We start from the raw sequence: 26,522 nt of genomic DNA, 5'->3' as shown, positions 1-26,522 counted from the left end.
CTGAGACACACTGGCCAGGTAGTTTCTTCCTTTTACACCGTTTCTGGTACTAAGCATTCATGGGTGTGTCACTTTGCAACATAGAATGTTCTTTCATAAACATGATTCTTAATGGGGTTTTTGAAGGAAGAGGAAAAGGCCCTGTTATCATGACTGGTTAAAGGTGGGGAAGCTAAGGTTTCCCAAGCGGACCAGTGGCAGCCAGAATGTGGAGGCAAAGGCAGTGCTCTTTGAGCTGGATCATGGGTGCCTGTGTTCGTTGAAAGCTCCTGATTCCCATGCAGATGTGGGAGTAGGGATAGAGAAGGACACAACTGTCAGTGACGTTCCACGGAAAGGTGGCTGTGCGTGAGGAGTTGGGACTGATGTCACCTCACATTGCTACTCTCTGGTTCAGGATCTCCTGAGTACTGGTATTTGTAAGTAAATAAATGATTAAACATGTTTGGAATCCAGACCAACTTCCCCCTGTGCCCCCAAAGCAGGGAGAAGTAGTCAGAAAGTTGTCATGTGTGTCTTTTAATTGCCCTTCTAACCAGCTTTCCTTCTCTGGCCCCAGGAAACAACTAAGTCAATGTTTTATATATTTTTAAAGTAAGTATCTTCAGTCCTTTAACACTGGGCCTCGACTCATAGATTATTCATCCCCAGCCCTTGCCCTGTAGGGGCTATTGGCCTTTCAGGGTAGATGTATCCATTCATTCATCCATTCATCCATCCATCCAAAAACTATTTAGTAAGCACCCACCAAGCACTAAGTTGTTTTGTTACAATAGGGTAATAAACAAAACAAAGGACCCACCTTATGAAGCTCTCTTTTATTAGAGGCATAAACAAAGTGAGCTCATTAATGTAAAATATAACAGCAGGGGGAGGTAATTATTCTAAAGGAAGTTAAAGAAAGGAGAAGAGATAGGATACCTGTGATGGAGAACTGGGAGAGGGTACTGTCCCCAGGGAGTCAAGGGAAGCCATCCCTGATGAGGCTCTGTCTTAGTGGTAGACCAGCACTCCCTGGCCCACGCCCACACCCAGGGTATCTAAAGCAGCCAGCTCACATGGGAAGCTCCCTGACAATGTGAAAGTTACTTTGTGTGTAGTAAGTATTGGCTCTGAGTGGCCTCCGGCTTCTATCTCAGAAGGCTGAGTTTTTACCCGCGACTACCAACTCTGCAACATTAGGCAAAGTCGCCTCTTGAAAGCTGGCATTCCTTGTCTGTGAAATGGGGCTTTTATGGCCACCTCTTTAAAGAACGTACAGGGAGGGCTCTGTGAGTGTCCTGCAAGCTTCTTTAGCTCCCAAGGGGGCAGGACCAAAACTAGGACATGCCTTTTCTGATTTCTTTCTCCGTCTGCCTTTCCTCTGCCAGCATTTTTAACACCGGCATTTATTGCCCACTGGCTGTGTCCTACACACTGTCTTGAATCTCTTTGTGCACTCACTCATTTAATTCCCACAGTAGCCTCAATCTTTGTAGACTGCTGCCTTCAACTTCCAGCGGAAGATGCCAGGCTCAGTAAAATGCAGCGACCCCCACAAGTGGTCAGTGCGAGCACTGGCCCAGGAGCCCAGGGCTGTCAGCTCCAGAGCCCGCATCGCCGGCCATTGTGCTGTGTGGTTGCTTATCTCGTCTTTCTGTCAGATCTTGGGTATGAGTATGCTTGGTTGGAGGGGCCAGCCCACTCCCCCACCTTTGAACTTGACTGTCACTGCCATTGCAGGAAGTCCTTTTCCTTCACTCCTCCTCCGTGTTTTGCACTTAGAAGCTATAAGAAAGTCTGCCTTTACTCTGTTTCCCTCCAGCACAGAACTGATCGAACTGTGCATTCCAGTAATTACCTGCTCACTTATCTACTTCCCCAAACTAACTTCAAGCTCTTCCAGGCCTTATCTTTCTGTTCCTAAATCCAGGCAGAAAATTTAGCACAGGGTGGAGGCATACCAGTAATAGTAGGTATTGTGAGTGGTGTGATTCCCATGTTACACCTATGAAAATTGAGCCTCGTAGGGAGAATTTTCCAAGGTCACATCTCGGGGGAGGAGGGGGGTGGGCAGAAAACTTGAAATCACGTCTGTCTGCTTCCAGGCATGCCCTTAACCTGGCAAATGAATATATCAATGAATGAGAGCGAGGCTGTTCCCTGGTCACCTGAAGTTTATCTTCATGACTCAAAGGATAGGAAGAAAATCAATCCCATCACAGATGCTTTCTCCCCCCTCTCCATTCATCCATCCCGCCTTCAGAGTGGGATTTCAGAAGGAACTGGAGAGGCCGCCTGAGGATATGGCGTAGGATACTGATTTGTGCTAAATGGTGCATGTGAATTATCTTCAGCTCTCTCAAACAAATGGAGAATTGCCAAACAGATGTAGGCATATTTCAGTCACCTGCCTTCAGAGAGGCATTTATTCATTAATTCCTTCAACAAGCAATTGAGGATCTACTATATACCATGTACCATTCAAATACATTCAGAAATAAATAAAGCTCTGCCCTTCCCTCCACCGCCTCTCGGTGTAGAGATGCCATAAATGTGTAATGAGGGCAATCACTGTCAGACAGGAGGCTGCGTCTCAGGTACACAGCGTTGGCTAAGGATGCCCTCCAGGGCGCTCAGGGTGACGGGAGGGGAGCTGGCAGACAGAAGCAGGGATCTCTGAGGGGCCCGAGAGATGGTTTATAAACTCTGTCGGGGAGAGCAGGGTTCAGAAAGGCTTGTTGAGAACGCATGACCCAAGAGCTGAGGTTTAAAGGACTAGACCAAGAAGCGAGGGGAGGGCGTTTCAGGCAGAGGATGCTTCAGATGGTGTGAGGGACAGAGGATTTGACTGCAGTAAGTACTTGCATCTACAGCTGTAAAACTGGGCAGGAGGCCCTAAGATTATATATGTATATATTATCAGCTCAAAAGCGCTTTCATGTTCGCCTTTGCCTTTCTCAGCCAGAATATTGGAGCTGGAGTGACTGTTAAAAACCACCCAATCTCTGTGTCCCTGGGCTAGGCATGTAAATTCTGTGGTTGACCTCCCCACCACCTTCCCTCTAAGGACCCTCAGTCTGTTGCATGTTTCCATGTCTCTAGATCTATTTTGTTTGTCAGTTTATTGTGTTCATTAGATTCCTCATAACAATAAGATCCTGCGATACTTGTCTTTCTCTGACTGACTTATTTCATGTAGCAAAAGATAAATTTTAAAAAATTAAATAAAACATATAGAGTGGAAAAAAAAACACACCTATAACAAAATACCATCCAACCTCACCTACTCACCCTGAGATGGGGAAGGGACACGGTCGAGTAGGGGAGCAGCAGGCGTGAACCTGAACATGAAGCTGGGAATCTGTACACAGACTAGCTCATACTGCATCGGCGGGGATTGGTGGCCTTACCACCACTTTGTATATAATATCTCAGGAAACAGAATCCTATATCAGTAAGGTTGCATCTATCTCCTGAGATCTGCCACTTGTAAGCCACTGTGCTAAATGTATCCTACAATGCAGTCTCATTTAATCGGCCCACACCCTCTCAATTTGGTGTTAGGAACCCAACTGACAGATGTGAAAACCGAGGAAACTCAAGGGGAGGCCCCTCCAAAGACGCACACGTAAAACATGGCCCAGCCGTGACTCAAACCCATGTCGGCCTGGCTGATGGGCAGGCGCTGCTGTCCAGGTGATCACTAGCTTTCCCCTGAGAAGTCCCTCTGGCATCACCGTGGTCTCCTGGGAGTCGGCCCCCATTCGGATCTGATCCACAGATGATGAAGGCACATTGACCTGCGTGGGGGATGAATCTGTTCCAAAGAACCACTGAGTTTCCACTTTATCTCCTTGGCATCATCTTGGGAAATAAAATAGTGTCTCTTATAGATACATTATAAGTAGATGATTACTTTAAAAGAAAAATGTTTCATGTTCTATAATGGGACCTACTTAAATAGGTCACCTATGCCTCTCTAGAGGCAGAGAGATGCCTGGAGATAAATATAGCTCACTATGACATAAAGGTAGGCGTGAGTATATTTTATACATGTGACTAGATACATACATACATTACATACTTGCAAGTCTTTGTTGTTCTACACGTATGTTCTCCTAATTGTTCACACATGTAAACCTGTCTCTTCATTTATTATGTGCCAGGGTCTTTCATACCTTCTGGGAGCTTACCCAGGAAAAACATGAACAAAGAGGTAGACTCCTTTCCAGCCCCCTGACAGAGTCCACACCTCAGTGTCGCTGTTGGCGCCTTCCTGCTCCCCCTTGCCTGCCAGTCAAAAACCAAGTCTTCTCACCCTGTGGTGTGGACTTCATTCCTACTCCATTAGCTACCTCCCCACGTTACCTGCCCTAAGTTCCAGTCTCATCCTCTCTATATACTATTGACACTCGGGGCCAGATAACCTCTTGCTGTATGTGTCTGTCCTGTGCATATGGGATGCTTACAGATCCCTGGCCTCACACAAAATGCCCTCTCCCTAGTTTAACAACCAAAAATGTCTCTATTACCAAATGTTTCCTGTCCTACACAATAAACAGCTCCCTCAACCAGCTGCCTATCTCCAGTCTCTCCACCACACAGGTCCAATGTGATCTTGACACACCATTGCCTGCAAAATAATAAATCTGAATCCTAATGCCAAAAGCCGGGTCATGCCTTTTGCAGTATAGCTCTGACCTGCATTATCACCGTATTCTCCTGCAGCTCCCTAGGGGTCCAGGGTGCATTTCCTGTCCCGCGGACTGTAAGCCTCATGTTTCCTGGAAACACCCCAGCGGCAGGGCTTCTTTCCATATATTTGCCACCTTGTTGTGTGCTCTCAAGAAAGCTTATCTTCTGAGCCTCCACTTTGCCATCCCTGCAATGGGTATAATCTTTTTTTAAAATCTATTTTTATTGATTTCAGAGAGGAAGGGAGAGGGAGAGAGAGATAGAAACATCAGTGATGAGAGAGAATCAATTGGCTGCCTCCTGCATGCCCCCCACTGGGGATGGAGCCCACAACCAGGGCATGTGCCCTGACCAGGAATTGAACTGAGACCTCCTGGTTCATGGGTCAATGCACAACCACTGAGCCACACCGGCTGGGTGCAGTGGGTATAATCTAACCAGTAGGGGGAACTAAGAAGTGAGCATCTATACCTCTATGACAAGGTAAAACATGCTAACATTCCTTAAGTGAGGGTGAAGATGAATCGCTGTGGGAGGTCAGAGGGCAGAGGTTCCTCTGGCTGAGCCTGGAGAGGGGAGATCCCAGAAGCGTTCACGGGGAGACTGCATTGAAGTTCGCGGTGAAATCGGGGTGGTGCTTGGCCATGCAGACGTGGGAATGAGGGAAGCATTCCCGAAGGAGAAAGGGCTTGAGCACAGTCTCAGGACACTGAGTGGGAGCAGCGAGCTCCCGTGTGGTCGGGCATGTAGCATGGCGCCTCCTCTGCAGTAGGCACTCGGGAAGGTTGGCAGCAGGGACCGGTGAGGCAGACGTTCTGAGAAGGGAACCTCAAAAGCATGCGGTTGGAGACGAGGTTTTCCACCAAGTGGAAGCGTGATTGGAACTTGAACTGTGAAAGGGCAGGGCTGCCAGCTTCGTCCGTGGAAGGGGCTGTTTCCAGCTGTGCCTCAGGTATGGCAGGGAGTTGGGGTGAGAACATCATCCCAGTGAAAGGCAACGAGACTGGACTTAGACCGGCCAAGGGATGGAGAGAGAGAAGCTGGTGGATTTCTCAGCAGCTTTGGGGGGTGCCGGCTCCATATTCTGCCTCCAATGCCATTTAGGATGTTCTGTAAACTTGGTCAAGTCATTTCTCTCTCAACTTCGGTTTCCTTACCTATAACACCAAGGGTTTGGATTATTTTTTTTAGTAGCCTCTCCAGCGTAAACAGAGACTGAGGCCTGAAAGGAGACTTCCCAGAGAGCTTGGAGGCCAGGCCTTCCCTGCGAGCTCTGTCGCTCTGCAGAGGGCCAGGGGGCACCCCCCGGGATCAGTAGCCCTCAGTTATGCTGGGACTGGCTGTGGCTGTCGGGTCCAGACATTAAGTGGCGAGAAGAGGCCATTACTTGGGAGAATATGCATGTTCACAGCTCTGAGGATTAAAGGCCCGTGTTCTTATCACTGCTGAACAGAGTATTATAAATCCAGCCTTAGAATACCAAATCCCCGGCAGCTCGCCGTAGTGAGGGAATATTAAAAAGGCCAGAGACAGAAATAATCAGTGTCCAAATGACACGTTGTCAAATAAAGCATTTCTCACATTATCCCTTTCTTTCCTTTCTTTGACTTCTTCTCCCATGCCCGGATATTTTAACATGAAAAATAGATTAAAATGAGTCCAGGCTGGATGATGCAGCTCTGACTTTCAGAAGGCTCTCTCAGTGGCGGGGTTTGGGGGTGCTTTTCAGTGTTCCCCTCCCTATAGTTTTCTGTGTTTGCTGTGGTAGCAGCCCACCAGCCGTAGGCTCTCGCATCGGGATAGCAGCAGAGGGCCGTGCTGGGTCTGATCAGGTGCCCCGTGGAGGCTGCGGTCCGTGCTGGTGCAGGGACTGAGATTTACCTGCCGCTGAACGTCTGCGCAAGCATTGAGGCTTCTGGGTGTTTATTAAGCACCTTCTCCGGGCCAGCACTGCGTCTGAGGCTGGGTACCTGTAGGGCAAGTGGCTGCTCAGGACCTCGAGTGGGAAAAGTCAACCAGATGATGGGATGGAGGGTGTGCAGCCAGGTGACTCACAAGCTGGGGGATCTGAGAGGAGAGCACAGCCCCGTCCCACTTGAAGAGGCGGAGACCTCCCCAGGAAGTGCTCTCCACACTGAGCTGTGGGTGAGTAGACAGGAGCCGGTGAAGGGTGTCCTGGCTATTGGTTTCCAGGGCTGCCTTAGCAGATTCCCACCGATCGGGCGGCTTAACACAACAGAAATGAGTATCACTGATCAGGAGGCCAGAAGTGCAAAGTCAACACGTCACCCGGGTTCATTCATTCTGGAAGCTCTGAGGGAAAATCCGCCCCATGCCCCCAATAGCCTCTGACGATTGCCTGCAGTGCTTGGTGTCCCTGGGCTTGTAGATGCATCCCTCCCACCTGTCTCCATGTTCCCATGGCCGTGTGTGTGTGTGTGTGTGTGTGTGTGTGTGTGTGTGGGTGTGTGTGTGTGTCCTTTCCTCTTCTTACAAGGACACTGGTCACTGGATGTGGGGCCCACCCAATCTAGTGTGCCTTCATTTTAACCATTGATAACTGCAAAGGTCTTATTTCCCAGTAAGATCACATTCTGAGGTTCTGTGGGTATGAATTTTGGGATCATTATTCAAACCACCACAGCGAGTGAGTGAGGCCCTGGGCTGAAGGCACAGCCAGCAGGGAGGAGCTCAGCACATTACACTTTGGCAGATGCAATGACTCAGGGTGGCCCGGATGCTAATCGCTCAGGGTAGCTCTGAGGCAGGGTGTAAGGGGGATGTGTAGGGCTGAGGCATGAGAAGGGAGCAGGTGTGTGGTTCTGAAGGGCTTTTGGGTGCTAAGCTGGGGATTGAACATTATTCTGAGGGCCATGGGAGCCAGGGACTGGTTCCAGAAGGGTGTGTGTGTGTGTGTGTGTGTGTGCGCGCGCGCGCATTACGTTTTGGTTTGAAGTAGAGGAAGAGAGAGGGTGAAGTCACGAGGCTGGTATTTGTTGACTTTTGTGCTGCCAGACCTTTTCTTGTTCTGTTTAATCCTTAGCATAACCCGTCTCATTGGGAACAATCAGCACATTTTACAGGTGAGCCTATTGCAGGCAAGAGGGCAAAATGCTGTAGCTGTGCCCCGACTCCTGGTTTCCCGGTCACACCCCTCTGCCCAGGACACATGCCCGTCCCTCTGTCGGTCTCCCTGAGGGATGTGAGACACCATGTCAATAACAGGACAAGAGGAGTGCGTTGACCCTGCTCTAGAGAGACGTCTAGGAGGGACGACTCTGAAGGGGTGGGGACATAGTCCTTCTCCGTCTCCTGCCCACTTTCTGCCTGCAGCTTAGTGAAATCTGACTGATAAGAAGGTATCACTCGTCACCCCGAGGCCTGTGTGCTTGCGATCTTGCAGAAACCAACCCCAGCTCACAGACTGGCATTTCTATTTCTGGAGCTGGGTGCCACCTCTCCTACCCGGTCCAGATAGAATTTGGCAGTGGGTCGTCTCTGAGGCCAGCAGGGCCTCCGCAGGCCACCCCTGGAGCCTTGTCCTCTTCCGCACTTTCTTTCTAAAAACGCCCAGCCCTCTCCCTACATCCTCTCCTCCTCCTCTACCTCCACTCCCTGCTTGCCCGCAGAGTTTTCTCCTCCGCCAGGGCCTGGGTTTGCCTCTGGCGTGTGGACCTGGTGGCTGGGCCCTGGCCCTGCCCATGTCTCTAGCGACAGCTCCTGCTCCTGTTTGACGTCCCTGGTGAAGGAGGCCCATGCAGAACAGAGCAGGGCAGTAGCCTGGACCGGTCCAGGTGGAAACAGATCGCAGTTCCTTTGTGGGCCTGAGTTACCCCTCTCCTTCCTTTGGATAAGATGCCCCGCCCAGACAGAGGTGGCCAGGGGTTCTCTGCAGCTCTTCTGCATTTGCACAGCACCCTCAGTTTGTCAGGGTCGTCAAAGCAGTGCTCAGATGGTTTGTACATCAGCCCTGTGGGTGGCATGGATGAGAAGCCCATGTACCATGTGCCAGGCGCTCCATGTCCATGAGTTCACTTCTTTTTTTTTTTTAATATATTTTATTGATTTTCTACAGAGAGGAAGGGAGAGGGATAGAGAGTCAGAAACATCGATGAGAGAGAAACATCGATAAGCTGCCTCCTGCACACCTCCCACTGGGGATGTGCCCACAACCAAGGTACATGCCCTTGACCGGAATCGAACCTGGGACCTTTCAGTCCGCAGGCCGACGCTCTTTCCACTGAGCCAAACCGGTTAGGGAGAGCTCACTTCTAATCTCCCTCTGTGAGGACATTTTTGACCCAGTTTTATGGATGAGAATATTGTGATTCAGAGAGATTCAGGCCATTGTCCAAGATCGCCCAGCGTATATGTGGCAGCACAACATTCCAAAGAAGTCTCTCTGACCCCCTGCCTTCACCCTTAATTGTGTGCTATTGTCAAGTCCAGTTCCATAGGGGAAGCTGGGAAATCTGAGATCACAGTGAGTAAACTTGAAAGTGATCGAGGATTGCAAGGCTGACAAGGGAGGGTTTGGGGATGCAGTGGGTCAGAGAGGGGCCATAGTTGCCGGTGGACTGTTTGATTAGGCCTCATCTTTCCTGGGTCAGTGCTGGTCCTGAGATCTGACCCCAGGGTCCATACCCATAATAGGGGTATGAAGAAGGGGCTGGGGTGAAGGACTTCGACCAGGCCGGGCCTGACCCTGAGAGCAAGTAAAACCCCCAAAGGTGAGAAGATAGAGGGCAGACTCAGTCAGGATGTCCCTAAAGGCATCAGTGAACCCAAATTAAAAGCTTCCATGAATAGCCAGCCTCAAGATGTGCCCATAGAATCCCGGATTTGAAAATAATCTTCTTCTTTTCCCTTCTCAGGATCCCCTCTCTTTTCATGCACCCTTATTGTCTTTCCCATGTCCCCCTCCCCCCCCTCCCGCCCCGCGCACCCCCCCTCCACTTCGGTGTTTGTGAACCACAGTGGTGTGAAATAGCCCATGACTATGCAGGGAAGAGCTGGGTTCAAATCCCTGCATTACCACATCCTGGCCTTTTTGCACCAGTTGGAACTAGGATCAAATCCTGTGTGACTTCCAGCAAGTTCCTTAACCTCTGGGAACCACCTTTTTCACATTGTATTTATACAATAGAAGCTATAAACCCTAGTACATGTGATTGTCTTTAAATCTTTAAGATAAAATAACTTAACAGTAAGGAGAAGGCCTGCTATGTTTTTAACAAGGGTTAGTGTTCTTCCTGCCTCCTTTCTCTCCAGTCTCCTTTCCTGTTACCTTTCCTTCTCACTCCCCCTCACTCCCCCGTGTCTCCTTCCTTTCTTGTCTTTGATGTAACACCATGTCGCACATGATTTATGGACACAGGAACAATATGTTCTGTGGAGGGAGAAGGACCTGTTCTTGTTTATTAGGACTCAGAAGTGATAAACTATACACACATTTTGTTTTCTTGGCAGGTTACACACACACACACACACACACACACACACACACACACACACACACCTGCACGTATACATAGAAACACATACTTATAGCTCTGTCTGGTTTAGTATCTGTTTTTAAGTTCTGACATCTAGAGAAACCGTCCTGGGGATCCTGCAGTAGCTCATGGCCATAGTCAAGGCCGGGCTATTAGCCACATCTGCCACCTGGCCACCTGTTGGCTTGCTTACCCGTCACCCCGCACCCGCTGTGGAGGTGATGAATTCCAGCTTAGAGAGCTGAGGGCCTTGCAAGAATAACACAATAGTTTCCCGATGCTGTCAGCAGGACAGCAGAGCCATTTTACTGAGTACTCTCCTTGGCCTGAGCAGGTATTCTCAGCAGCCGTCCCTTCCCCCCACCCCAACACAGTGTATCCAGGGTGAGCATCTGTCACCTCTGTTAGGGGTTATACAGGTGGTTATCACACATCATCCTTGCCTTCAGTGAGATCACAGGTAAGGATGAGCAATCAGCCACAGGGACGTGGGTGAAGGAATGTTGGCTTTAGAGCTAGAAAGCAAAACCAAACCAAACAAACACAAAGAAATGAGACCGAGACTCAGATCTCACTCGGCTACTCACCATCGGAGTTTCTGAGTCTTGATTTATTCATCTCCCTCCTGTATACAACAGAGGGTCGTCCTTCCTAACTGTGGGGGTCACACAGCAGGGACTCAGCCAGGCGGCCTCTAGGCTCCCAGACATAGAGGACAATGTGTAACAGAGAAAAAGCAGGTAACTGAGAGGGCCCACCCCCTTCCTGGGAGATGTATCTGGTGAATGAGGGGGAGGCCAGGAGGATGCATGCCTTCCACCTCAAGCCCTGGATAGGTGCTGTGGGAAATACAGACATGCTTTGCAAATACCCCTGCCTTCAAGGGAGCTCACAGAGCAGGGTGTTTCACGAATCTCATGAATCATGTAGGATATGCTATGATATAAACCCTTTACCATATTCCACTTTAATGTGCGGTGTACAGATTCAATCCAATACTTACTCTTGGGTTGTATTAAAAAAATAAAAAACACTTTAGTTTGCCTTAAACTTTGATTAAAGGACCCCTAGAAAGATACATTCTTTTCATGCATTCCACAAATACTTAGGAAGCATCTACTTTGTCCCAGGTCCCTTGTTGGGATCAAGCATTAAAAGATAGTATTTCTGATAATGAAGGAAGTGGAAACTATGCAGAAGTTTTACTTGACTTAATCATCATCTTACAGCAGGGTAGAAGACAGATTATCTCTTGAGCCCTTAGTGGACTCAGCCTAGAAAAGAGAAAGCAAGACTGAGAGTGTAAGCAAATGTCCTGGGGCCAGGCAGCTGGAAGGAGGCAGTGCCAGGGTTCAGGCACTCCTTGTGTGAAGCCGCAGCCCGGCCTGTAACCAGCATTTAGCAGTCTGCATGGCTCTGGCACGTCCATCATCCATCCCATTTGCTCCTTGTGGCCACCTTATGAAGAAGGAAGGGCAGGGATTCTTACTCATCCTTAGACATGCAAAAGGCAAGGCTCAGAGAAGCCAAGTCATTTGCCCAAGGTCACACAGCTTGTTGGTGAGAAAGCCAGGTTGGGAAAGAGCATCTCTCTGGCTTCAGAGCCATGGCTGCTGCTTCCTGAGGCTTTATGAGCCAAACCCGGGTGTTTGGGCTGTGTGCGGTGGACAAGAAAATGCCCTCTGGTTCTCTAACCCAAAGAACAGCGGCCCATTTGCTGTCCTTCTTCCCTCCTGCTGCAGGGTGGCCTCATCGCTCTGCTGCTGCTGCTGCTGGTGTTCACGGTGGCGCTGTATGCCCAGCGGCGCTGGCAGAAGCGTCGCCGCATCCCCCAGAAGAGCGCCAGCACGGAAGCCACGCACGAGATCCACTACATCCCGTCGGTGCTGCTGGGCCCCCAGGCCCGAGAAAGCTTCCGCGCCTCCCGGCTGCAGGCCCACAACTCCGTCATCGGCGTGCCCATCCGGGAGACCCCCATCCTGGATGACTATGACTATGAAGAGGAGGAGGACCCTCCCCGGCGGGCCAATCACGTCTCCCGCGAGGACGAGTTTGGCAGCCAGGTGACCCACACCCTGGACAGCCTGGGCCGGTCGGGGGAAGAGAAGGGGGACTTTGAGAAGAAAGGTGAGTCCTCCTTGTTGCATCCCACCTTCCAGGGGGCATTTTGGGGAGCTGGGAAGAGGCCTGGGAGCTGGGTGGTTGGGGGCACTGGCATTGTCTTCTGGGCTAAGCCATTTCCGATAGATGGCCAACCTCTGTTGGGTTATCAGAGTTTGTCTTCTCTGGTTCTTCCACAGTGAAAGGGGGTGGGGTGTCAGTGTTATTGGAATTGGAGTTTTGAGGAGCATCAGAAGGTATGTAGTCCAACATCTCTCAGGTATCTCTTGGTTACTTCCCCTGATGGCCTTCTCACTACTTAGGAGAAAGCTCATCTCATTTCCAGACTCTATAATTAGAAAGTGTTTTCTTATCATGAGTTGAAATGTGTGTTCCTGGCCTCCACGTCCACAAAGAGAATAAATCTTTTCTTCCCTCTCTGAGGCATCACTTGGGAAATTTGACAATGGAAAAAAACAAAAAAAGGCTTCCTGTAACTTCTGGAAATCAACCTCAATACACAATCCCAGTGTCCTCAGCTCCTCTCACGTGATGTGGTTTTCAGACACATTATCATTTTCGACAGTGTCCTCTAGATGCAGATTCTAATTTTGGATTTCCTGGGGGTAACACCAGAACCGACACTTCTCTTTTGCGAGGTGGGAATGCTCCCGGGCTGAGCAAAGCGGGACTTCCGCCTCCCTCCCGCTAGCTCTCCTGCTTCTGTTGATGTGGCTGGAGCTCACGTTTCTATCTTACAGTTCGTCCTGGCTCACCCTGGAATGTTTGGAAACCTCTCGCTCTTTTTCACCTATGCTGTTTCAAACACACCTTCATGTGGTCTGCTGGTGGACAATTCGTGATGTGGACATACACCCAAGATGTCTTTCCACTTGTATTTATTAAGTGTCTATGGCTCCAGCTGGTTTATAGACGGAATTTGGCTATTTTTCTTTAGGTAAATGCTATTTGTCTTTAGGTAAATGCTATTGAGGCACCGCCCTGCCCTTTCTCCACATCATCTTTGGGATGCTGGTGATAATGGGTGGGAGGTTAGGCCAGGACTTCCCATTTCTGACACTGGCCAACTCAACTTCGTGGGCTGAGAGGAACCCTCACTGCTTGGCCCAGCCCTGCAGCTCTGAACTCTACCTTCTTCTCCTCTGCTCCTAAGATCTTGCCTCTCAGATGCATCTTTTATAAGCTCCCCCCCACCCCCCCCCCCACTTATAGGCCTCTACCAAGCCCCAAATGGAGAGCAGCAAACCTCTTCAAAGTGGGGAAGGGGTTCGTGGAGGCAGGTCACTGACAATTATCTTGTTGGACCTCCTTTTCTTCCTCCCTCCCTCCCTCCCTCCCTTCCCCAAACTGGAAGCTCATACACAGTGCCATGAAGAGTCTGCCCTCAGGAGGTAGAATGATACAGAGGAAGTCTTCCATTGAGCTTGACCAGCTCTGTGACCATGGACAAGTTGCATGGGCCTCTCCCATTAAAGAGGCGGGACACTGTACCTTTCAGGGTGGTGAGGATGGTGAGGACACTTAAGGGAGAAGACACACCTGAAGGGTTTGGTGAGTGGTCAGTGGGCAGCACACGTTTCTGTTATTGCTGCTCATCCCATCGATCTTCACAGTCGTGCCACTGTGCCGGGCACTAGGATAGGCACTGCAGTGGAGGTGAGGGAGGCAGAGCCTCTGTCCTTAACCTCACCGTGTCTTCCTGGGAGAAAAATGGGGATGGGGGTGAGAAAGCTAATGCTGAGGCCCACGTGGCCCCGGGTCTCTGTCACACAGCGAGGTCGTGGCAGAGCCGTGGTCAGAGCCCAGGTCCCTGGCAGCAAGCCTTGGCTACCCACCAGAACCTTTGCTGTAGACACCTGTCCTGCCCATCTAGCGTCATGGGGATGGACGGCCCATTTCACTGGGAGGTGGGGCTGTCCAGGTCCCATGCACCTTAAAGAGAACACAAAGTCTTGTGATTCCTGCTGCTGTGCATGTTAGCTGCCTGCAAACCCTCTCTGAGTTGCTCTCATGGTGCGTGTGTGTGTGTGTGTGTGTGTGTGTGTGTGTGTGTGTGTGGTGGTGGGGAGGGGTGCTGTCTACATGACGGAGACAGCACAGGGGACAGAATCGTGCTGGATCCAGGGGGTACACAAGACAAGCTGCTGAGCGGAAAGGGAGGCTGCTCTTGATCTCTTCTTCCCATGCTCTTTCCCTCGTATTTTCTTTCGAGAAGAACTCTGTTCAGACAGTAACAAAGCCAGGCCCTTATTTTCTGAAATCTTAGCTCTAGTGTTGAGAAGCACAAAAGAGAGATCCAAAGAGAGTGAGTAGTGGGTGCTGAGGAGTAAGGCCCGGTCCTCCCAGTGGAGGTGGGGGGAGTAGAGGTGAAAGGATTTGACTGGAACCAGGCTCTTCAGTTCACGGCCTCAAAGCCTCTGGCAAAACTCTCAGCCACCCTGCAATCCATGCCCTCCTCTCACCTGTTTTCATCTGAGCAAAATTAGTTCTTCAAATGTTCCTCTGGGTAGGCTTTACAATAAAGTACAACCTGAAATAAAGCAAAGCACTTCATGCAATACTGAGTCCCAGCCACCATCAGGGCAGGACAGGAAGGGAGTAGGCGAGATGGAAGTAGAGGGCACACTTTCCCTGACGCCTGGTTGGACTCTGGTCACCCTAACCACTGGGACGTGGCTGCTGGTGGCTGTTCGTGCAGCATCATGGTCCCTGCATTCCTGTGCACCTGGTCCTCCTTGCCTGGACAGGAGAGGGACGATTGCAAATCTAGTAGCAGCAGCTCAGACCACATTTGCTTGTGTTGCCCCAGGTGGCCCTTGAGTAACCCAGAGCCTTGGACATTACCTTGCCCGGACTAATTCCGCTTGTACATTCAAACTGCTCCATCACACTCGAGCTCTGTCTTCCTGCTTTCTGGAGAGTGGGAGGAGAAAGTTTCATTACCAAGCGACAACTGCTTGGGTTCCCGGATGCTAGGCAGGTTTGACATTCGGGTGATACACACCTGTGGGGTGGTACCTTCGTTAAATATTGAAGTTCTTCTGTGCCTGTTGGTAAATAGCTCACAGCCCTGGAAAATAACCCCTGCCCCCACAATGCCCTCCTGCTGCCTGCCAGTCCCAGCCCCTCCCCAAGGGCCCTCCTGAACTGCCCACTGAGCAGGGATGGGGTGGCCTTAGAACACTGCTCCCGTGTCAGGGCTGGCACCCCATCCTGCTAGTCAATGTCTGTGCTCTAGACGTTCTCAGGTATGTGTCCATCACTCCTGATGTCACCTCAGAAGTGAGAATTGGATCATGTCAGGGTGTGAGTGCTCAGCACTGTGTTTAGTACATGACAGAAACCTGATACCTTTTAATTCCCGTTTTTCTTATCCGGCTTTAAATGGTTGTTTCCCTTCCCACAATATTATACATGGAATTGCAAGGCAATTAAAATAACAAATTTGTCACTTTATCAAGGGATAGGGTAGGGGACTGCTGAATGGATATTAGGTTTCCTTAATTTTGTTTTATGATTGTGAAAGAAATGCATGCTCTTTGTAATAAACGGAAGGGAGGGAAGGAGAAAGAGAGGGAGGGAGGGAAAGAGGGAGTGAGGGAGCATGGGAGGGAAGGAGGGAAGGAGGAATGGAGGTAGGGAGGAAAGAAGGGGAGAGAAGTGAGAGAAAGAAAAGAAAAAGACATGAAAGAAGAAAAGTCTGATGGTGTAAAGCAATAACTAAAAGTCCTACTTTGTCTCTATCCTATCCCACGGACAGGATCCAAAGGGTAATTCTGTAAAATAGTTTGACTTAGGTTATTCTAGCATTTTCCAAAGTATGCAGATATACACTGATGGGGCCATCTCAGCCACATACACCATTCAAAAGCAGTTTGATCACTTACCAAACAATGTAAGAAAAGCATCTTTCCATGTCGGCCCGGCACGCCCATCTTACTCTCGTTGAAAGCTGTATAGGAGTCAAGAATATGACAAAAGTCACCAGCATTTACTTTACTACCTCCTGTTTAGTGATCATTATCTCAGTTTTTTGATAAACATCCTGTACCAATACACACATACACACACACGCGCGCACACACACACACACACACACACGTATCTTGTAAAGTATAATAATATTTCTGTAAGAAAAAATGCCTAAAAACATAATCTCTGCATCAAAGGGTGCACATTATACGTTTGCGAGGACAAATTACACATTTTGCAGTTTTGCTAAGTACTGTCACATGTATTCATTTAAAAAATTGGTCTTACACTCTCCAGGGCAGCACACCGGTCTGCACAAACAGCTACTATCACATCACATTGGCTAGGTGTTTATTACCATGGACCTTCCTAGCCTTTATCTATTTACTTGGCACCATTTTATTTTACATGTGCAGTTTTCTCTCTCTCTTTTTTTTTCTTCTTATTAACATAGGCCCACATTCTTCTCTTTGTGAAAAGTCTCATAGTCACCCCAAGCTAGGATTATTTTTCGGGGGAGGGTGGTGCAGGATAAAGACTTGCCTTTTTCTCCTACTTGTGTTCAGGACCTAGGGTGGAAGAAGGAAAGAAGTGTGGCCTCGTATACCAGCAGAGCCCCCGAGTGACAGAGAAGGAGGGAGGGGTCACCGTCCCTTTGACATGGGGCCAGTCGCCTAAACATTAGTGTCGCTCAGGATCACCGACCAGCACGTCTCAGGGTGAACAGGACCTTGGTTGAGAGGACGGGGAGGAAGGGGTGTTTATTGAGTCCCTGTAACAACCGGAATGCTGTCCTATACTTGGTCTCGTTGAGCCATTTGTAATTAACCCTGAGGGGCAGGTGGATGGAAAGTTGGCTGGGAAACCAGTGCTGTTGCTGCTGCGAATGAGGACAGCTGACCTCTGCTTAGCGATAACCGCTGTTCTGGGGACTTCCCAGGAATTATGCCACTTACACCTCCCAGTTACCCTACGAGTTATGTACTAATATCGCCTCCCCTCTGCAGAACAGGAGGCTGAAGCAAGGAAGGCTGAAGAGGCGTGTCTGAGGTCACACAGCTGGAAAGTGGCAGGGCCAGGGTAAACTCTGGCACAGAAGCCTCAAGGCCAGGGGCAGAGCTGGGATGCGAACAGCCTGCACCACAGGGAATCTCGTGATGCTTGGGAAGGCACCAAGCTCTTCAGTCCCAGGAATAGCTCAAGTGTGGCAACCACGAGCTTCCCACAAATCTGGGAAGAAAAGTAGGTAATTAACATCTGTTCTCCCAGGCAGGAAGCTGCTCCACAGTGATGCTGAGCTCGGTTGGCAGAAGGGACTTTGCAACTGGGAGGTCCCAGTTTTTTGGAGAGTTTCAGTGGTCCCCAAGGGTTCGGGGAACTCATGTTTGGTGTCAGGAAAGCACTCTAGGGTGACAGAGAGCCGAGGAGCTGCCTGTTAACGCGCCCTCTCGCAGCCCCTTGGGAATGCCAAGCAGATGTCATCCTTGTACAGCGCCTCCTCAAATCCAAGGGCTCTTCTCAGTCAACGCTCCATTCGGTGCCTTGTCTGGGTACCCAGGCGTCTTCACACAGAGGCTCCAGCCTACGTTTGCAGCCTCCTCACCTTCCCCCTCCCCACAGAACCTCTTCAAGCCACACCCGTCTTCCTGATGTCCCCACACACCGCATCCTCACACACCTTCTTGCTCACGTGTGTGTGTTTCCTTCTCCTCCCTCCTACACACAGCGGCCACTGTTAGGACCCGCCAGGTTACAGAAGTCTCATGCCTAAAGTTTTCCCAGAATTCTCACTGCTCTTGACCCTCACTCTCCGTGCTCCAGCCAAATGGCCTTCTGTCTTTTTTGTTTTGTTTTTAAACACGAGGAGGTTCTTCCTCCACAGGCCCTTTGCATACGCCATGGTTATCTTTTCTCCAACAATTCTCTGTCCTTCCCCCATCTGTCCTGGCTGACTCCTCATTATTTTGGTCTTAGCTCAAATTCTACCTCATCAGATAAAATCTTTTCTCTATGAATTCTCCTCTTCTGTCTTCTAGCCACTCTCCTGTTTGTTTCTGTAGTAGTTCCTTATTGTTTGCATTTATTTATTCAGTATTTGAATCCTCTTACTAGACTCAGAGTGCATGTGATTGTGTACCGGGTCTGGTGAGTGTGTTCTGTGTCTAATACAATGACAGGCACACACAGGTGTAGAAGTATGTGTTGGGTTAGTAGGTGGAGGAATGGATAAATGGATGGAGGGGTACATCCTTACCATAGAGCCTCTCCGTAGGGTGGGAACCTCTGCATGGACTGTGTACCCTTTTCTGAGCCGTGCAAACTTCATTTAGTATTTTCACATCAATGATCAGCTGAATCTTCCCATCCATCTCATAAACAAGAAATTATCAAAATTTCAAAATCATCTCAATACAACTTAAAAGCAATGGAGCCATAATGTGAACCCAGCTTTGCTGGACTCCCAACCCCCAGCATGTTCTGAGGAAAGCCTGCATTAACCCTGCCCATTTATTTGATCGGGGGAGGTAAGGCATGCACTGAGATGCTAGCAGGCTAAGTCTTTTTTATCAAAAATGTTGAACAGCAACCCCCGTGAGAAGTGTATTTTGCGCAGCGGTCACACATACATGCACGTGAATGTGTGTGCACGTCTCTAGGTGGGTTTTGCAGAAGAAAACTCACCCTTGTTGCACGTGACATGCTCTGACATTTTCTGTTCTTTTGATGTCATCTTTTAAATGCCGGTGGCAGCCACTGAATTGATTGCACAGTTTATGAGTGGGTCGTAACCTGAATTTCAAAGACCTTTCGGGCCTCAGAGAGACAGTACTCTGCTGGGAGAGCCGCAGGGGGACAGGTCCTGGGTCATTGGGTCTGGGGTGCGTCCTGCAGGTGCCCCTTGCCCAGAGACCTGAGGGTGTTGCAGTCCGAGGGACAGAAGGTAAGGGGCAGATGGGGGAGCTGCAGTGGTGCCTGAGACAGGCAGGGTGCACAGGGCAGCACTGTGTCTCACCACACCCTCCCTGTGGCCCACCCATGGGTGCCTTTCACCCCACCCTCTGCCCACTGGCCCCATTATCGTCATACTTTCTGTGGAAAGGGGTCACCCTGCCCCCACAAAGGACCCTCTGTGTGTCCTCTATCTTCTTTCCTTCTTTTCTTCTCCCCCCTACCTGCTCACCACAACCCAAAGGTCTTTCCCTCTGCCCTCTGCTTGGGAAAACACCCCCCATCCCTCAAGCTCCAGCTCAGCACCTCCCTGTTCCCACCTGTCCTGGAGGCCTGGATGGAGGTTCTCAACAAGCCCGGGAAACTCCACTGTCACAACAGGTCCTGTTTGGACAGAGCCTTGCGGGAGCCGCCGGAGTGCCTGGGGACAAGAGGAAGGCAGGTGCACAGATCACCTTCGCCAGACTGCTTTAAACTCTTTCACACTCGGGATTCCATGGAAGGCTCTCTCACTTTGGGATTTTGAAAGGCCGGCTGTCCAGGATGAAAAGAAGATTCGTTTGTGCATGGCTTTCTTACACCGAAGTGCCCTGATGTCCTAGTCCCTCTTCTTGTTCAAAGCACTCTTTGAAGTCTGTGTTGGGCAACATCCCAGAGGCTGTTTGGTGTCTTCTCTCTGCTCTGCCCCTGCATCTGCTGTTCCTATGGAGATGGGCTGACATTTTAGTCCCTGCATCTTCTCTTTGGGTATACCTCACCCTCATGACTCAGCCCTGTATCCACTATTCACTCGCTAATTTGCCAGGTGTTTACTGAGCACCTACTGTGTGCAAGGCGCTGTGTTGAATGCAGAAGATACAAAGCAAGATGGGCAATCGTTTTCTCCTAGGGTCTCACAGTTTAGAGGGCTATAAAACAGCAATAGCCTCTTTATTTTATTTATATCGTCCTTTAGCATGTATAGAATGGTTTCATAAACAGTATTTGATAATCTCCGTATGCTGCTGAACCTGTTTGAGAGACAAAGAGTCTTAACTTGGGCTCAGAGAAATCAAATCGCTCACCACACGACACAGAGCGAGTGGGGTGGTGAGCCTCAACTTAAACCCTCATTTCCAGAGTGCGGTCCACGACTGGCTGTCATTTGCTATGTTGTACTTATCCCTGCAGCAGCCTGAATATCGTTTGGCAAACAACAGGTTCCATCTACATTGCCCTCCCCCTCTTAATTTTAAAGAGCATAAACCCATTGTCTTGGAAGTATTCAAACAAGACTGGAGAGCCATTTGTCCAGCATGCTGTAACAGGGTTAAGAGATTTCACACCGTCCAAGTAACGCCTTCTAAGTCTTAGGTTATAAAGCTGGAACTTAATTTGTTTCTACTCCATTTTCTTCTTTGTACTTCTTGGGAAACAAAGGTTGAAAAAGTAGGCTTCTTTAAACTAGCCAGCCTGGGAAGTATTCAGACTTGAGAAGTTTGTTTTGTTTTTTTCTTTTTAACTCCAGCTGGTCACTGATGGAATAGTAGGAGGTTCATTTCCACCCCAATTAACCATATCACCTAGTGGAAAACCAGACCCTAACTTGTAGCAAAGCTTTTTGGCCTTGATTTCTGGGCCTTGGACAGGGGCTCTGGTACTTGGTGAAGTGGGCAGGGCTGCAGGGGGTAAGGTGGTGGGGGTGGGGGGAGTGGGGGGGAATGGGGGTGTGGCAGAGCTTCCACAGACAGGAGCTAGGCTTGCCAGCCAGCCAGCCTCTGAGCCAGCGGCACACTCTCTAAAATAAGATACAGACAGAGATCTGTCACGGGATCACAAGCAGGAATGTCACCAAAGCTGTCACTTCCCAGCATTAATTGCCGATAGCAAAGCAAAGGGACAGTGTCTGAACATGTGCTCTCCCCTCTCCTCTCAGGATCCTCTCCTTATCTCCCCTCTCACTGCGCCCACAGAGCCCCTTCCTCTCTATCTCCAGCGACCCCCGGGGCATCTGACTTGATTAGACTGAGCCAGGCAAGGCGGCCTCCACACAGTGATAGGTGAGGGTGAAGGAGGTTTGATGTGGGGCTGGCGAGGCTGCTCCCTGATTGGGCAGAGCCGGAGCAATTTCCCAGCAGTCAGGGACCTGGACCTCCGTCCCAGCCTCCCTCGCAGTGGCTGGAAACCACCCCGTGGGGCCTGACTGGCACCCAGAGTCCTGGCAGCTCAGCTCATGCCTCCCACAGGGACCTGCCTGTCGCGGGCCCCCATGTCCCCATCCATCTCGGGAAGCAGCCGTCTCCATCCTGACCCACACATGGCTGGCCCTGGTTTTTCCTAATCCTTCTCCATTATAACAGTGTATGCTCATTGTAGACATCTTAAAATATTAAGTATACGTTTGTATCTTTCAGAATACCTCATCAAATAGCCACAGTAACTTTTTACCACTTTTTTGTCTTCTTTTACATATTGAAAGTGAAAGTATTTCAACATGTTTGTCATTCTTAACCTCCTTGTGGTCTATTTATTGGTGTATATTTCAGTTGCTCCTCCCATTCTTCCTTTTTTTTCCCCTGCTATTTTGTTGTTATCAGCCACAAACACTTTTGGGCTAAAACGTGTGTGTGTGTGTGTGTGTGTGTGTGTGTGTGTGTGTGTGTGTGTTTTGTTGTTGTGGTTTTTTTTTGTTTTTTTGTCATTCTGCATTATATCCTCGGGCTCTATTCCCAGGGGTGGAATTATTGGGTCAAATGGTCTGAATGTTTCTAAATTCTTGATATATGTTTAGCTCAACATCCCTGTGATGGGAATTCTGGATATATGTTTGTTAAATAAGGAACTATTTTTCACTTATTTTTATCCATTAATTTAATAAGCTTTAATCAAGTGTCAGACACTATTTAGGGCACCGAGGATAAAGCAGTGAATAAAATATTTACAAGTCTATTTCTGTTGAGTTTACTTGCCGGTGTGAAAAGACCATAAACAAATGAACAAGAAAAAAGTTTATAAAATATAAATATTTTATAGATATATATTATGAGAAATATATATATATATATATATATATATATATATATATATATATCTACACTAATAAAAGAGAAACATGCAAATTGACCATCACTCCGCTACACCCACCAGCCAATCAGGAGCAAGTATGCAAATTAACTCAACAAAGATGGCAGTGGCCACAGAGCTGGAGCAAACAGGAGGCTTGGGTTGCCCCTGGTGATGGAGGAAGCCAAGCTTCCCACCCGCCCTGGCTGGCCCTGGCCTCCGCTCAAGGCTACAAAGTTTCAATTATTGAAGATAAATAAATCCCAGATACCTGCTTCCAGCTGGCTCTGGCCTCTGCTAATGCAGGTGCTGAAAACAAAAATAAAACAAAAAAATGAAAGAAAAAAAGGAGGGGCTGGGAGCTTGGGTCATCTGGGAGTGTGGCCAGCTTGCAAACAGCCATCAACCCCTCACCCAGGCTGGCCTGAAGGGGGTATGGCCAGCCTGAAAACAGCCCTCAGCCCCTCACCCAGGCTGGCCACACCCCATAGCCCGATCCCTATAAACGGGCAGTCAAACATCCCTCGAGGGGTCCCAGATTGGAGAGGGTGCAGGCTGGGCTGAGGGACACCCTTCACCCCCCCCCCCCCCCCGTGCACAAATTTCGTGCACCGGGCCTCTAGTATAATCTATAAGGTTGTATAGAGTTATATAGGTATAATATTAAATCATGAGACCTGCAAGGGGGGGGGGGATAAAAGAAGGGATGAAATTAGGACCCGCAGGAAAGGCCTCACAGATGAGGTGATGTTTGTGGACCAGTCTATAGTAAATGAAACAATTAGCCATTTTGCTATTTGAGGAAAGAGCTTTCCTGGCAGAGGGAATAGCAAGTGCAAAGGCCCTGGGGCATTGGTGTGCTGGGCACCTTTAAGAAATAGGAAGAGGCAGTCTGAGGAAGAAAGCAGTGGGATAAACTGGGTCACAGAATCATTGAAAAGAAGGTCACATAGGGCCTGATAGGTAAGGACATTGGCTTTTCTGCGAGTGAGGTGAGAAACCATTGGAAAACAGGGAAGTATTTTTTTTAAGGTGGTAATAAATAGGGCCAAATGAGAAGGAGCGGGTTAGGCCTGGAGTTGACATTCAGAAGGGACAAGACTGGGGAAATCGGAGAATAGAGGCTGCACTCTGGAATCTGGCAGGTAGAATTCAGCCCCCGGCTGTGTGTTTTGCTTTCATTAAGAGCGCATTTTATATTTTCCAATAAAGTTGTCAATGTTTATAAACCGGGAAACTTCACATCCCAATCCACATTTGTCTCACTTGATTGCCGGAGGATCTGGAAACTCTCAGCACTTGGCAGGGCCTGAGGGTCGCACCTCCTTTGGGAGGGCTGCCGTCTGCATTTCATCACAGACCCCACCTGACACACTGCCCTAACCTGAGTCCTCCCTGGTCCCTGTGGGCTCTTGAACGTCACTTACCTCGGAGGAGTTGAGGGAACAGAGAAGCCCCTAGGAGCAATAACTTCACCTCCTCTTGTGTATCAAGATGGGCGGACATTAGGGTCTCTAGGACCTTCCAGAACGCATGCCTGCCCACTCCCCATTGGCGCCAGGAAAAGGGGTGCCCAGGTTGGTGGCAGAGGAAAGCATCCTCTCTTCTTTCCACCTTCTTGAGTTTTGTTTCTCCAGCCAGAGAGAGGCAGCAGATCCGAGACCAGGGGACCTCTGCGAACCTGGGCGGCAGAGCAAAGTAGAGAAGAAGCCCAGATCTCAAATCAGACACTCCAGGGTCAAGTCTCGCTTCTGCGATTTACAAAGTGTGAAAACTGGAGCAAGTCACTGACCTCTCTGAGCCGCAGTCTCTTCATCTCTAAAATGCATTTTGCAGGATTCTTTCGAGAATCGAAGGAGATTATGTGACATATTTAGTGCAGTGCTTTGACTTAATAACGTAAAGCTCTTATTGTTATCTTGTCTGCAATGCTCACTGTACTCAACAAATAGAGGCCCAGAGAGGGGAAAGGGTTTATCTGAGGTTGTAGGGCAAATTAATACTAGTTATCTCTGTGCATGAGGCGATGGAGGGGATGGAGAGGGGGGCTCTCATATAGACCATTTTATTTTCCTTTTCAAAGGAGGAAACTGTATCGTGAGAACTCAAGTAGCTTGCCCAGGACCCGGCACATGCTCTGTGTTAAGGCCAGGATTTGTACTTAGGGCTTCATGACCTTGAAATGCTCACTCCTCACCAATACCCAGTGGCCTTTCCTGTTAGAACACCGGGGCTGGGGCTGATCATAGAACAGTCCGGGGTGCGGCGAAGAGAGCCGTTGTTAGCATGTAGCTCTGCTAAGTTCATGCATCGGTGTCTCCTCTCCCCTCCTGCCCCAGTCAGGAGTGACCTCTCTGTCTCCTGACCTGGCTTCTGCTGCCTCACGGCCACTGCTCCTGTCTCGGACTATCTCCTTGTATTTCCTGTTCCGACACTCCGTGAGGAAATCTGTCCTATTCAATCCTGGATGCCCAATGGGCCAGTCCTCACTGCAGGCCGCGCCATCCTCCACACGCCCCTCTGGGACCGTCTTCCGCTGCTCAGATCTGGGGCTCTGGTGCCATCCTCTTAGCCTGGATGGTGCAGCCTCAGAGCACTCAGCACGGCGCCCTCTGGGTGCCAAGGCAGCTACTGTTCACTAAGGTAGGCGTCTGTGGGTACCACACTCCCTCAAAGCATCACATCCTGTCCAGAGCCATGGGGAGCCCGCCTTCTCTGAGCAGGACTGGTGTGCCTGGCTTCAGAAGAGCCTGGTGGGTGAACAGCTCAGTTTAGCAAAGAGATAAATCAGGGAGTGACAGATTATTTTCCTAAATGGTTCTTCAGTTTACAGCAGCCCTCGCCACTGGATTCCTTTCAGTACCCAGCACCCCACCAGTGCATGTCAGGGAGGGTGGGGCTTAAGCAGCTGTTAACTTACAGAAAGGTTTAAAGGGATACTAGTCCAGGAAGCAAAGCAAAACCATGAGAGCAGGGCATTCTGGGAGCTGGCCAGCTATAGGATGATGGGTTTGGGATGGGGCAGACGTGGGTATGGGTCCTGTACCCACATAGCACCTTGATCTTGGGTAAGAGAACTCATCTTTTAAAATCTCGGATTCCTCATCTATGAAACAGGTTTCATTGCAGTGTCAGAGTCTGGGGTGGGAGGGGACGGTACCAGAGCACCCTATTGTACGTAGATGGGGAAACTAAGGCACAGCACGCTGAAGTGGCTTTTGGAGGTGATGCATCTGGAATGAAGGGTGGGGTCTCCCTGAGATGAAAGGGTTTCGTCCAGCCCCACAGGGAGAATACCTGGGGAGCGGACTCTGGTTTGCTTTCACAGGGAAGAGAGTGTCTGAGCAGAGAGGCGATGGAGATGGAGGATGGAGATGGAGGATAGGGACTCGGGAGGCGGTGGGGCAGCCTCATGGGCCCAGTTGAGTTGGACCTTCGTTGTTCCAGTTCCCCTGGGGTACAGGGTGGAGCTGGATTAACTTCAGAATGCCCCCATCCACGCTCCAGGGTTTCATGTCTCCTGTGTGCCTGGTTCATCCTTGGCACGAGAGCGCGCTGCTTAGATCAGGGGTATGAAGTGGGGTTTTTTTTTCATATGTCTGTGTGTGTGTGTGTGTGTGTGTGTGTTTTCCCTGAGGCATGCCGACATGAGGAGTTCATGGAGGGAAATGCATAGACTTGGGTGAAACCTTATTTACTTATTTACTTTTTGGAAGGCATGCAGTACCAAATCATCTCCCCCTCATAAATATGCATGAGGCTGGCCTGCTCTCTCCTCCCGAGGAAGCATGACGGCGGGGGTGCTGATGGGGAGAGCCCCATGTGAGCGGTGTCACGGCCCGGCCCATGGCTGCTGGCACCCCATTAATCAGGGGGGAGCAGCAGTCTCGTGAACTGTGAAATTGGCAGGCCCTTGACGGCTCCGGGCCCAGTGGAGCAGGGACTCTATTTCACAGCTGGGAGGTGGCCGTGTGGGGTGGGAAGAGGGCGCTGGGCTCAGTGGGCCAGAGCAGCCCTGTGCCCCTCCGGGCCTTCACAGACCCCAGGCGAGACTTGCTGAGCGGGCATGCCTCTTGATTAAGGTGAGCCACAGGGAGGGAGAGCGAGAACTGGCAAGAGAAGGAAAACCCTGAGCGATGAGTGATAACGGCCACCGTGACCAATACTTAGCGGACCCCCTGCTATCTGTGGAGTTCCAGGTGCTATGCTATGCCCTGTTGATGCATTTCTGTATTTCATCCTCATGGCTGTTTTATGTAGTGTCAC

At 49.8% G+C, this 26,522-nt stretch overlaps 1 protein-coding gene across 4 annotated transcripts in view; it reads left to right on the top strand.

The window, feature by feature from the left end:
- Positions 1–26,522, top strand: part of ASTN2 (astrotactin 2) — a 749,503-nt gene that overhangs the window by 152,350 nt on the left and 570,631 nt on the right. For all 4 annotated transcript variants that reach the window (XM_079789927.1, XM_079789926.1, XM_079789925.1 and 1 more), the window contains exon 3: positions 11,915–12,299. In XM_079789927.1, coding sequence (XP_079646053.1) covers positions 11,915–12,299 — 385 coding nt within the window. The remainder of the gene's footprint in view (positions 1–11,914; positions 12,300–26,522) is intronic.

The sequence above is a fragment of the Cnephaeus nilssonii genome (genome assembly GCF_951640355.1).
Source record: "Cnephaeus nilssonii genome assembly, chromosome: 14".
In the NCBI taxonomy this organism is placed as follows: Eukaryota; Metazoa; Chordata; class Mammalia; order Chiroptera; family Vespertilionidae; genus Cnephaeus; species Cnephaeus nilssonii.
Note: the sequence above shows the minus strand (reverse complement) of the source record. Positions and strands in the feature narration are given on the sequence as shown.